This window comes from Polypterus senegalus, chromosome 13 (assembly GCF_016835505.1).
Source record: "Polypterus senegalus isolate Bchr_013 chromosome 13, ASM1683550v1, whole genome shotgun sequence".
NCBI classification, from domain to species: domain Eukaryota; kingdom Metazoa; phylum Chordata; class Cladistia; order Polypteriformes; family Polypteridae; genus Polypterus; species Polypterus senegalus.
Genome location: NC_053166.1, coordinates 133,080,490 through 133,093,904, shown reverse-complemented (window position 1 = coordinate 133,093,904; position 13,415 = coordinate 133,080,490). Strand labels below are relative to the sequence as shown.

Genomic DNA, 13,415 nt, shown 5'->3' with positions numbered 1-13,415 from the left:
CCTCGAATATTTACTGTTTTGAGCAGTGAGCTGCTCTTATTGTTAATATTATACAATAAACACATACATTTGATTTGCATCTGTAACAGCCAGTGTAAATTTATAGTACTTGTAAAAGTTAGTGATTTTTTTTTTCACTTTTATTCTCTCAATCATGATCACGATGCATACTACCGCCACTGATGCAGTTATTTTTTTTTGAAACTGAGAATAACTGTAGATGTGAGTGGTGTTTTGAGACAATGGAACTGGAAATTTCTGATCTGGATGGATAAAAGTTGACACACAAATGCTGGTGAATCTGCCTTCTCCCTATCTCATTGTCACTTGATTTTTTTTATTGTATTTTATTGAGTGTTCCTGCTTACGCTGAATTAGTATGCACTGTATGGTCCATGTTGTCAAAGCCGCACTCACATACTTCTGTCATATCACCTATGTTCATATATTCGATCTCTTTTCGTTCTGTTATTTCACCAAGTAATAATTTCCTTTTGTTAGCGCTAATGCGATCTTTACTATCAGTTTTTTGAGACTTTAGAATTTTAGTACTTTCATTATCTCTAACCTGCTCTGCATGTGTATCGCGCCAATGTTTTTGAACATCTTTACGACATTTTACTTTGTCTTTTACTCTTTGTGTTTTATTTCCGACCCTGCTTGGAGCTGAGAGTGCAGGAACTATGTCTGCAATAGCATTCATACAAATGAGAAGTGATTGAACCGTGGGCATAGTTGTAAATGTTTGAGAGGAGGGTGGGACTTTTTTACGGGTCCTGAAATTATTTCTCACGGGAGTTGAAATCATCTCCGAGAAACTCTCATCCCAGGATTTCCTTTTATAATAGAGAGACATATTGTTTATTCTGTTACTCCTTGCTCATCTCAGATGAGATGCTTAGTAATAGTTTGTTGTTCTTATCTCAGAAGAATTTAGATTTTCTGGGTATTATCTTTGGTAGCGGCACGGTGGCGCAGTGGTAGTGCTGCTGCCTCGCAGTTAGGAGACCCGGGTTCGCTTCCTGGGTCCTCCCTGCGTGGAGTTTGCATGTTCTCCCTGTGTCTGTGTGGGTTTCCTCCGGGCGCTCCGGTTTTCTCCCACAATCCAAAGACATGCAGGTTAGGTGGATTGGCAATTCTAAATTGGTCCTAGTGTGGGTATGTTTGTGTGTGTCCTGCGGTGGGTTGGCACCCTGCCCAGGATTGGTCCCTGCCTTGTGCCCTGTGTTGGCTGGGATTGGCTCCAGCAGACCCCCGTGACCCTGTGTTCGGATTCAGCGGGTTGAATGATGGATGGATGGATGGTTTCATTGACCTTTTTTTTTTCTTTTTGAAGTTTTGTTTTAAATTAGTTGAAATCATATTATGTTTAGTTGTGTTCATTCTTAAATTTAATTCCTATTTAAATACATAGATTCAGTTGTTTAGTATGTGTTCTTTTGGTTTGGAAGACTTTTAATAGTTTTGACATTCTAATTCTGGGAAATCATAACAGGCACAGCACATTTCAAAGTGTGGATGTCTCTGTTTATGCTCACCAACTTGTGATAGTGGAGTCCATCCTCTTTGGCTACATGGCAACTGCTTGGTTCAAGATTGTAAAGCAGTGCAGAGTGTTTGGATGTCAGCCTAGAATATTACTGAAGCGCAGCTTCATGACATATGTTGTATATCACGTGCTGGCTTAGAAAAACAAGCTGTATTATTAAAAGCCTGAGGTATTCTGCACAGTCACTCTTCAGGGTCATTAGTGCATATCAGATTCAGGACCAGTTTTTATTCACGGATTGTAAAGCTACTCAACAACTATGACAACTGCATGAGTGTTTTCACATGCTGCATATATTGTCTGATGTTTAATTTTAAGTGTGATGGTGTCTTCACTGACTATGGTTGTATTTATAGAAGTGTTACTCATCTGTGTGAGTAATATTAGCAATCACATTGTACTATATACAAATGGAAATACATTTATTATGTATTTGAATATGTTCAAATGAGTTGTGAAGTAGACAGGAAAACATAACATAGATGAGGCTGATGTATATTCATTAAAAAGTGTTCTCGAAAACTTGGGGTTTATTTTCTTGGTGTAGCCTTCGTGTTGCCTTTATTAAAAGTCAGCTAAACAAAACAGTGTCCCAAAGTGCAGTGCAACGTTCTAAATAAATAAATTATCTAATTAAAAGAAAGTGTCCGTAGAGGTTAAAATCCAATAAGTAGAAAATCCATTAAAAACAACGTTAAAACTCAGGCAGGAAATGGTCCTTAAAAGCACAAGTCCTGGTGCATTCTATTAAAACAGATGTCTCCTTGCCTTAACCCAGAGTGGGTCCTTGCGACCAATGAGGCGCCTAAACGGTGGTTCTGCTCACCTTCAGTGCTGCTCCTAGGCTCGGGCCAATGTAGCCATCTCTGGCTCCGCACAAGGCACCCCATCGAGCATCCAACTCCCGCTGCCAGGCTTGTTTGCTTGTGGTCCAAGGCATCACCTGCATAACACCTGTCTCACCTTCTCCTTCCTCTGCAGCTGTGCTCCTCCCTCCGGTGAGCCACTACAGCCAAGCAGCATTTCAGCCACTCCAGCTACCCAGATCACTGAACTGGAGTGTCCATCAGGCCCCAAACACTGTCAGCAAGTTCAGAGAGACTTCCTCCTGGCTGTCTGCCTTTTTCTTCTTGTGCTCACTTGCACAGGATCTCATCCTTACTCCTGCCTTTTGTCTTTCTCCATCTTTAACGTCCCTTCTCCTCTCTTGCCGATCGGCCTATTCCTCTCGATTCAGCTGGCACAACGGTGGCAATCAGCATCTCCTGCTGTCAGAAAGGGTTGTGGGTGATCCTGCACCTATGCATTAAGTTCAGGGCCGTCCAGTGCCTTATCGCGAATGGGATCCACTTCCACCATACTGTCACGCCCCCACCTGATGGCATGAGTCTGGTAATTATTTATTTAAAAGAAGCTGTCACAAAAGCCACAAAGAGGCATGGCAAGGTTTGAGACAACCACCCGTATATTTGGTTTCCTGGCTGCAAATTGTAGTTTTAAATGATAACACTGCTGTGCACAAAACCGAGTCCAAAACAGAACTGAGGGAATGGGGAAAGGGTGGAGGCTTTTAAAGGGGAAGACACAAAGTGAGATCAAAGGGATTGGCGCTCCTGAAGGTCTTCAACCATAGGTTTGAGCCCGGACGTGACATCAAGAGGGCCAGGTGGAATCTCCCGTGAATGGTCTGTAGGGACCAAAAAGAGTCGGTGCACTCTGCCCCATCCCGGTATGATTTGGAACTGCCCTTACTCAAGCCCTTTAGCTGCCTCCCATGCTTGCGTGTGTGACAATGCCAATCAGCCACAAACCTCACTTTACCACAACAAGCTGTTTACCCATATCACGCCTTCAATAAGATGCAGAGTGTGAACTGACCTTGCTTTTACTCTGTATTCAGGAGATAAAACTTTGCACTTCTTTTTTTGTTACATAATTTTTTGCCTGAGTTCTTGTTGTAGTCTTTCTCAGGTTGATGTTTCCTCTGCAAAATTAATTGGGAAAAGTATGAATCATTGTGCCACACAGCTAATGTGGAATATGGCTGTGCTGTGAGCAACACACACCTAGGTTGAAGAGAAGGTGGAGTTTCTGCTAATTGGATCAGGGTTTATTACCAGGTATAGTTCATAGTCTGTTTGATAGGTTTAGGATACGCCAAAGACCATAAAGAAAATTCACTCCTCAGCTTTTTCCATGCTTAAGATGAATAAAGACATTTCTTATTCAAGTCACAGTTTTAAGACTTTTTTTGAGGCTAGTATGTCACACTACCCCTCTCTGGATGGGGGAAATCAAAATATGTACTTGATCTTTTTTTCCGAGGGTTATGTGGGACTGGTGCCTAATGTGTATGCATAAAATAACCCTTGTGTAGAGTGGAGTTCCTTTTATTTTGTCTGGCCAGAAGTGAACTGTCTGACTCTCCTAGTTGCCCCTTTTATCTTGCCGCTCTCTAGATCAAGTAATCGGAAGGGGTTGGTTTAGTGGTATCCACTCTTGCCCATACTTCATGTGTCTCCCTTTGGAATGGCTGGGTTATTTTGGCTTATGCTCCCTACCTGCGAAAAAATAAACAAAAAATAGATTTCTGGCCTGAAATGACTATAATCCAAACATCCCTATCTTAAGTCAGATTTTAATTTTGAATGAGGAATTCCTTTAATTTGAAAGAAGTTGGCTCTTTGATAACAACCTTCAGGTTAAACATGTATTAGAAAAATTGACATTGTGAATTAGTACGATTACTCCTTAATGCAATTTATTTTTATTAAAATTATCATCTACAGATGGATTTGGAGGAAAAACTGGCAAACACAAAACTGAAGGCCTCAAAAATGGAAGAGCTACTGCCAAGACAAATAAGCAGTGAAGAGCAGAGAGAAATTCTTACCTTGCTTTGTAAAGTTCATGAACTTGAAGTGGAAAATACTGAGATAAAGTCTTTAGTGCTGCACAAAGAAAACATCTTGGGACAAAAAGACTTTGTTATTCAGCTCTATGATCAGCACAGAGCACTATGCGATGAAATTATACAACAGCAAAAAACTCTGATTGAGGGTAAGGTGACTGAGTTTTTGATTTACACAAGTGATATGTCTAACATCTGAGCTCTAAATCAATTACCTGCTTTCACTTAATGGTTCATGCAAGTTAAACTTTTATCTTTTGTATTTATAGAGCATCATATGGATGTGCCTCAACAACTGAAGGACCTTTATGTGTTATATTTTCGAGAAATGGATGAAAGGAATCTTGATCGAATTTTGACTCTTCATGATGTCAGATCTAGTGCATTGAGAGTAATTTCCATTTATTTAAAATATTTGTTTCATTTTACCCCTTCTAACCTACCCAGCACCACCCATGTACGCCTTTCTTTGAGTATTGCACAGCAACTAATTTGTATTAAATCAGTACTGTAGTAAAATCACACACTTTTCCAGCATACCCATTGTATGACTCCACATTAGAAACTGTGAATCTAACAATCCTGAAATAGTCTGATGGCAACCATACATTGCAAGGGAGGAAACAGCCCCGCACAAGACTCCAGGCCACTACACAGCATGGTCATGCATAGGAGATCAGTTTCAATTCAAAAATTCACTCATGTCATACTACATCACTTTTCTGGTGATTTTCAGCTGTAGTCTTAAATTACAAAATCTTAGCAAGTCATGAAAAGTGTTGCCGCATGAGGTAGTGCAATATCTTTCATGACTCAGTGATAGCTCTTTGCAACAAGCCATTACAAAATCATTCCATTTTGATTTTATCTGGAGTTGTTGGTATGGGCTCCTGTGTGTGCTAGAGCTGACAACCAATGGGCCAGAATTACAATGCATGAATGCATCTTCAAGGTATCTATCTCTCTATCTATCTATCTATCTATCTATCTTGTTCGCTCTCTCTCCAGTGTTCACTAGTATGTTGCCTATGTATTTCATGTGTCTGTTTATCTTTATTCTCATTATTATTAGTAGTGTTATTATTTTTAAAGTACATGCACCCTCAAACATACTTAGTTCAGTTTGGTGTCTCAGGTTTTTGGGGGTTTGCCTATTATATTGGTACCAGTAACGGTGCACTGTGCAGTGAATACACTTGACTTGAGCATTCATTAGTTTTCATTCTCTTTTTCTGTACGTTTAGCATTCGTTTGGTCAGAGGTTGATGCACTTGCTGCTTCATGAACAGCTCTTCTTTTCTCCACCCTAGCGGCCCGTTTCTTCTCTTCATTTGTCGGCATCTTTTTGCATTAAAACTGATTAAGTCAGTTTTTTGTGTTGCAGTTACATTTTCCATAATTTTTCACTTAAGCTGGCACTTAAGTCTTCAATCTGCCTCAAGAATGATTTAAGATATGAAGCGGTAGGGGAAGTGATGGCGAAGGTGGTAGGGATGAGAATGGCGCCTGTACACATGCACCGCACGGCCGCCCTGCTGCACGCTGCTGATTGTTGATTCTACAATAAAATATAATAAAAATAAAAAGAGGAATAACCTTGGAGGTCAATCATCACTCTGAAGGTGGATAGTAGACGTCACGTAGTATGTGTGTACCAAATTTCAGGTCATTAGTTCAAACGGTTTGCAAGCTACAGGTGATTTAATATCCTGGACAGACAAACGAACAGCCACGGTAGCATATTATACAGTATGTAAAGATATTTTGTGTATATACTGTATATACACAGACTCACACTCACTCACACTGAGGTCATTTTAGAGTCACCAGTTAACTTAACTTGCATATCTGTGAGGATGTGGCAGGAAAATCAGAACACCCAGGCAGTCACAGTGGGTATCTGCAAACTACATGCAGACAATGGAGGTTGATCTAATACTGTTGGGTTACTATTGTTCCTGGATAATCCTTAAGTTGTCATTCCAGGACCCTCATTTGCCATCAACCATGATATAATACAGCACCTTTAATAGCAGTTTTAAAAGCCTGCTCACATTAGAAATTTAAATAATAACAAATTTTGCTCGCAATGTGGTGAAAAATTAACAAAAAGTGTTTTTCTTTCACATGGGGTATTTTGCTTATCTTTTCACGTACTTCCTGTTTCTTGATGTTTGAGGCTGACTTTAAAGCTAATTGGTTTAGGATGAACAACAGCTGTGATGTTGCTCCAGGAACAGCAGAAGCCTGATGGAGAGACACAAAGCTTTGGGAAATTGTGGTGCTTTTTGGGGACAGATAGGACTTGCAATACTAGGGTGTACTGGGCAGGCATACACTCACCTAAAGGATTATTAGGAACACCTGTTCAATTTCTCATTAATGCAATTATCTAATCAACCAATCACATGGCAGTTGCTTCAATGCATTTAGGGGTGTGGTCCTGGTCAAGACAATCTCCTGAACTCCAAACTGAATTTCAGAATGGGAAAGAAAGGTGATTTAAGCAATTTTGAGCGTGGCATGATTGTTGGTGCCAGACGGGCCGGTCTGAGTATTTCACAATCTGCTCAGTTACTGGGATTTTCACACACAACCATTTCTAGGGTTTACAAAGAATGGTGTGAAAAGGGAAAAACATCCAGTATGCGGCAGTCCTGTGGGCGAAAATGCCTTGTTGATGCTAGAGGTCAGAGGAGAATGGGCCGACTGATTCAAGCTGATAGAAGAGCAACTTTGACTGAAATAACCACTCGTTACAACCGAGGTATGCAGCAAAGCATTTGTGAAGCCACAACACGCACAACCTTGAGGCGGGTGGGCTACAACAGCAGAAGACCCCACCGGGTACCACTCATCTCCACTACAAATAGGAAAAAGAGGCTACAATTTGCACGAGCTCACCAAAATTGGACAGTTGAAGACTGGAAAAAAGTTTGCCTGGTCTGATGAGTCTCGATTTCTGTTGAGACATTCAAATGGTAGAGTCAGAATTTGGCGTAAACAGAATGAGAACATGGATCCATCATACCTTGTTACCACTGTGCAGGCTGGTGGTGGTGGTGTAATGGTGTGGGGGATGTTTTCTTGGCACACTTTAGGCCCCTTAGTGCCAATTGGGCATCATTTAAATGCCACGGGCTACCTGAGCATTGTTTCTGACCATGTCCATCCCTTCATGACCACCATGTACCCATCCTCTGATGGCTACTTCCAGCAGGATAATGCACCATGTCACAAAGCTCGAATCATTTCAAATTGGTTTCTTGAACATGACAATGAGTTCACTGTACTAAAATGGCCCCCACAGTCACCAGATCTCAACCCAATAGAGCATCTTTGGGATGTGGTGGAACGGGAGCTTCGTGCCCTGGATGTGCATCCCACAAATCTCCATCAACTGCAAGATGCTATCCTATCAATATGGGCCAACATTTCTAAAGAATGCTTTCAGCACCTTGTTGAATCAATGCCACGTAGAATTAAGGCAGTTCTGAAGGCGAAAGGGGGTCAAACACTGTATTAGTATGGTGTTCCTAATAATCCTTTAGGTCAGTGTATATGTGGTTTGTTATCTGTAAATTAGCACAGTCAACATTTTGCTAGTTTTAGTAGTTCATTTATATTTGATCAACTGCATAGAGGGAGTTATCATACTGCATAAAATATTTTTATTTCTGTCATATAACATTCTTCATGTTTTCTACCGTAGATTTTTTTGATCAGTATGGTGACATGGGTTAGTGGTGCTGGCTCACAGAGCAAACCTCCAGAGTTCAAATCCTTTCCCCAGTTGCAGTGTGTGTGAAATGTGCACATTCTCCTAATGTCTGTCTCCTGCATACTATAAAGATATTAGTGTTATGTTAGTTTACGACAGAGTATTTGTGTGTGTGTAAGAGTTCGTGTAAGTAGATCCTGGAGTGGCCTGGGCCTTGTCTTGCACCTAATCCATCCAGGATAGGCACTAGCCCCCCAACCATGTATTAAATTAGGCAGGTTTCAAAATACTGAAAATCACATTTAGAGATGATTTAACTGCACATTCTCAAATGTTTCTTTCTTTAGGATGGCTCAATTCTTAATGTGGCAAGACAATTAAATCTGACCGATTTTCTTGTGGAACTAAATAAGGAAGATTTCACACCCAGGTCAGCTGTGCATGATAACAGAAACTTGCTTCATCCACAATATAAGAGCTTTCTGCCTGCAATAACTCCTGATCAAGAAAGGTAACTACAAGAAAAGTTAGGATGGTCCATTTTGTATACTTATTATACCTGTATTACTTGAATATTAACTTTTACTGTTTATTCTGACATCATTATCAACATTTCAATCAACATTTATTTATATAGCACATATTCATACAAAAAAAATGTAGCTCAAAGTGCTTTACAAAATGAATAGAGAAATAGAAGACACAATAAAAGATAAACATAAGTCAACATTAATTAACATAGAATAAGAGTAAGGTCCGATGGCCAGGGTGGACAGAAAAACAAAAAACTCCAAAGGCTGGAGAAAAAATAAAATCTGTAGGGTTCCAGACCAAGAGACCGCCCAGTCCCCTCTGGGCATTCTACCTAACATAAATCATCATATTTTCATGGAAGGACCTGATGATGATGGTCACGTAGACTTCTGGCTTTCAGTCCATCATTGTTGGAGCATCATGATGCTTTGAGTAGGTGGTGGTGGCGCAGGCCTCCACCACAAAGAAACCGGAAAAAGAAACAGAAGAGAGTAGGGGTCAGTACGGATTTTAGAGCCACCATGAATAGTTATTATGAATAATTGAACATACAGAGTATCAGGATTATGTTAAAGTGAAGTTATAAAAAGGCCATGTTAAAGTAATGTGTTTTCAGCAGTGTTTTAAAGTGCTCTACTGTATTTGCCTGGCGAATTCCTATTGGCAGGCTATTCCAGATTTTAGGTGCATAACAGCAGAAGGCCACCTCACCACTTCTTTTAAGTTTAGCTTTTGGAATTCTAAGGAGACACTCATTTGAAGATCTAAGGTTACGATTTGGAATATAACGTGTCAGGCATTCCGATATATAAGATGGAGCGAGATTATTTAAGGCTTTATAAACCATAAGCAGTATTTTAAAGTCAATCCTGAATGACACAGGCAACCAGTGTAGTGACATCAAAACTGGAGAAATGTGTTCGGATTTTCTTTTCCCAGTTAGGATTCTATCAGCTGCATTCTGCACTCGTTGCAAATGATTTATGTCTTTTTTGGGTAGTCCTGAGAGGAGTGCGTTACAGTAATCTAGTCTACTGAAAACAAAAGCGTGAATTAATTTCTTAGCATCTTTCAATGATATAAGAGGTCTAACTTTAGCTATGTTTCTTAAATGAAAAAATGCTGTCCTAGTGGTCTGATGAATATGCGATTTAAAATTCAGATTACAGTCAACGGTTACCCCTAAATTTTTTACTTCCGTCTTAACTTTAGAATTAGAATTAGAATTCAGTTATATTTAAAGGTATAAATCTGGGCTCCATTCATTCGAGCCAGATAGTTAGTTTGTTTTTTTGGTTTTCTCTTACTGCGGTGAGCTGGCACCCTGCCCGGGATTTGTTCCTGCCTTGGGTCCTGTGTTGGCTGGGATTGGCTCCAGCAGACCCTTTTGTGACCCTGTGTTAGGATATAGCGGGTTAGAAAATGTCTGACTGACTGGTTTTCTCTTAAATAAATTACTGCATTCAAATATAGGTTTATAAGTTTTATAAGGTCATCATTCTCATGTACGGTGATATTGTGCATATGCTAATCAACAAGCAATATCTTTCTGCTGTTTGACACAATAATTAGTGAGGGTAATAACCTTATCTTGAAGAATTCTTCCTTCCTTACCTGAAAAATCTTAGAACATAATGCAATATTGTATTGTAAATTATCAAAGAGTGCTTTATAAGGCAACTTTCATCAAAAAAGATTAATATTCTTTATGAGTACCAGTATTATCATTTCACCTGTTTAAAAAGATAAACTACCTCCTTGCAAGTATGACACCCTTCAAAACACTCCAGGCAGCAGGGGAAAGAAAACCCTAACTTTTGTGTTTCTAAAAGCACATATGGTTGGGTGGATTTATGGAATGACACTGAGAAGAGACCCTAAAATCTAATCAAAATAAGCAAGCACATTTTATCTTTTCCACTAGGCCTTGCTTAACTTTCAGACAGGGTAGAATGGCCACAACTCAGCCTCTGCTCTTTCTAATTCTTGTATAATCCTCATGTCGGTGAGCTACCCCCAAAAGAGACTCAATTGGACTTCACTAAAAGACATGTGACACCTATGTGGTTGTGTTATTAGCCACATACGTAACTCTAAAGTTAATGAAGTGTGAAGCTACCAAATGACACTGGTTTGTTGTCTAATTAATTAGATTAATGGTTAACAGAACCACCACATTTCAGTTTAGACTTGTCCTCTGAAGATAGAAGAGGCAGATGCCATGCTTCCCCTTTGTGTTGGCATCTATTCTGAGGTGCCTTTATACATACTGTAATGCACTCTGATTACTGGAGGTCTCTCATTTCATTAGCGTGTCCCTCTCTCAAATAAGACATCTCCTGGAACTTTAGTATGTCTTCTGCACTCTTCAGGCCCTTTAGCTACAGACAGTCTCCTATGAGCCAAGAGTTATTAAAACTGGCTACATTTTTATACTTCATAAGTTTAATATTAAAATATTCAAAATATAATTTATTATTTTGGGCATTATAGCAGTTCAGTGTTTAGTACTGCTGCTTTATGTATCTAGTATCTTGGGTATCATGTTTGCAGTCCAATAAGCATAATATCCCTGTGTGTGCGTGTGTTTGTTTCTCCTCCCACTTCTCCAAAAACATGCCTGTTAGCCCCCTGTGTATGTGAAAATGTGGGTGACTGGATGACTAGGCACTGCAATAGACTTGACACCTTTTCCAGGGTCATTTTCTGCCTTGTGCCTAATGTTTCCAAGATAGGCAAAGGCCCCAACAATCCTGAATTGAATTACACACAACTAAGGCATAATTTACTTTCACATTAGTATATATTTTATTTACTGAGTTTGCATGTTTTCCCAGTGTCTGCATGGGTTTACCTCTGAGTTCTCTAATTTTAATACCCCTGATGTGCAGGTTAGGCTAACTGGAAGCTCTAAATTTACCCAGTGAAGCTCTGGCACCTCGCCCAATCCTATGTCCTGCCTTGTGTCCAGTATGCCAGGATAGGCTCTGACCAGCATATGACTCTGAATTGTAGTAAACAGGTTGAAAAATATTATGGTATTCATTCTTTTTTGTATCAAATATATTTTCAACTTGCTGCAATCTAAAATAGAAGTATAATTCAGTGACAGTAAAGTAATTAGGATTATTTATCAAAACAAATAATCTATATACTGTAAGAAACTCAGATGGATGTATGAGCCCTGCCATAACCCATCAATGTAACTTTTTATTGTTAAACATATATAGTAGGTTATTTATATGTTTTCTGTTAAACTTTACTTATAAATTTGATTTGTTTTACACAACTGATTTGTTTTTTTCACCCTCCAGTGACAAACTTTTTAAATCCACCTCCAAGTCACATAAAATACGACATGGACAGATTGTCACCCCACCTTCCAGAACAATGCCAAGAGTTCCAGTATTACAGGTTGTTATTATCATTTTCTTGCTATGATTTTAGAACCTTAAGTATTATATACGGTTGCCATTTCCCAAAATAACTTACAAAATAAGGACACAATTACTTACTTTTTTTTTTTTTTAAATAATTGCCATATAACTGACATAAACGACTTGCTCAGTGTTACAAAGTGAGTCAGACATGAGGACTGAACCAGCAAGCCTTGGTGTTTTAAAGTCCAGTACTCTAGCCAATGTGCCACAGTGCCTGTGTATACAACAGTACCTGCTTAGAAGCATGTAATGAAGATAACAATAATATAACAACCAGGGTCCTCAACTTCTGTCCTAGAGGGATACAATGGCTGCAGGTTTTTTCTCTTAGCACAGTTGGTTAATTAGCAGCAAGTACTGTATATACTCACGTATAACTCGGGTCTTGGAATCTGAAAAATCGTTCATAAAATCAGACCCGGACTTATACACCCATTCAAAAATGTGAAACTTCATTTTTTTTTCCTTTTACATCTTCTTGCATCAGTTTCTCAGAAGCATCGAATTTTGTTGCAGCAGCGCAATTGCCAGTTTCTTTCGCTACTTCAATGACGTTTAAATTAAAACCAGCTTCATATTTCTTCTGATCGAACGCTCCATCGTAGATAAGGGATGCTCTTACAATAAAAGTGAATGAGGGTGTGAGATAACAAAAAACACAAATTAGTGCAAACTTTACTCTGGAATAATTCAGGTATTACTGTGTTGTCACGTAGGCACAATAGAGAGAGAGAGAGGTTAGGAGTACGTGCTGATGCAGAAAAAAAAAAGGCAGTGTGTTCCGTAGTTCTCTCTCAGGTGGCCATTAGCATATCATAGTCCTTTGGACCAATAGCGTGAGTTTTCTGCATTTGACTTATATGAGTGACATTATAAAATACCAGATATTATACTGTAAAATCAAGTCCCGACTTATCTGCGGGAGAACCTATCCGCGAGTATATACGGTAATTCATGATAACAAAACTTTCTTAAATTGTAGATTGTTCTAAAACTATATCATCCAAATCATTTGTGGACCAAACTTTTTTTTTCTCCTCCATTTGTTTATGAATAGTTTTTTAAAACAGATGCTTCATAATAAATACACAGTCATAAATAGGACCAGGGTAGATGGTGAGCTGCTGGTTTCTTTGCCATTAGAATCTTATTGTTAATCAAAAGCTGGTTAAGAAAAACCATAGGTAATAAAAAATGAAGAACGTAACCATTTGGCATTAAAAGAAACAATTCAAAGCTGGGAATCTTAAAACGGGGTTT

General features: G+C 39.2%; 1 protein-coding gene across 1 annotated transcript in view; it reads left to right on the top strand.

Annotated features, from left to right (window-relative positions):
- si:dkey-26i13.8 (kinesin-like protein KIF19) overlaps window positions 1-13,415 on the top strand; it is a 74,949-nt gene that overhangs the window by 48,143 nt on the left and 13,391 nt on the right. The window contains exons 14-17 of the mRNA XM_039774902.1: window positions 4,339-4,609; window positions 4,730-4,851; window positions 8,529-8,692; window positions 12,030-12,129. Coding sequence (XP_039630836.1) covers window positions 4,339-4,609; window positions 4,730-4,851; window positions 8,529-8,692; window positions 12,030-12,129 — 657 coding nt within the window. The remainder of the gene's footprint in view (window positions 1-4,338; window positions 4,610-4,729; window positions 4,852-8,528; window positions 8,693-12,029; window positions 12,130-13,415) is intronic.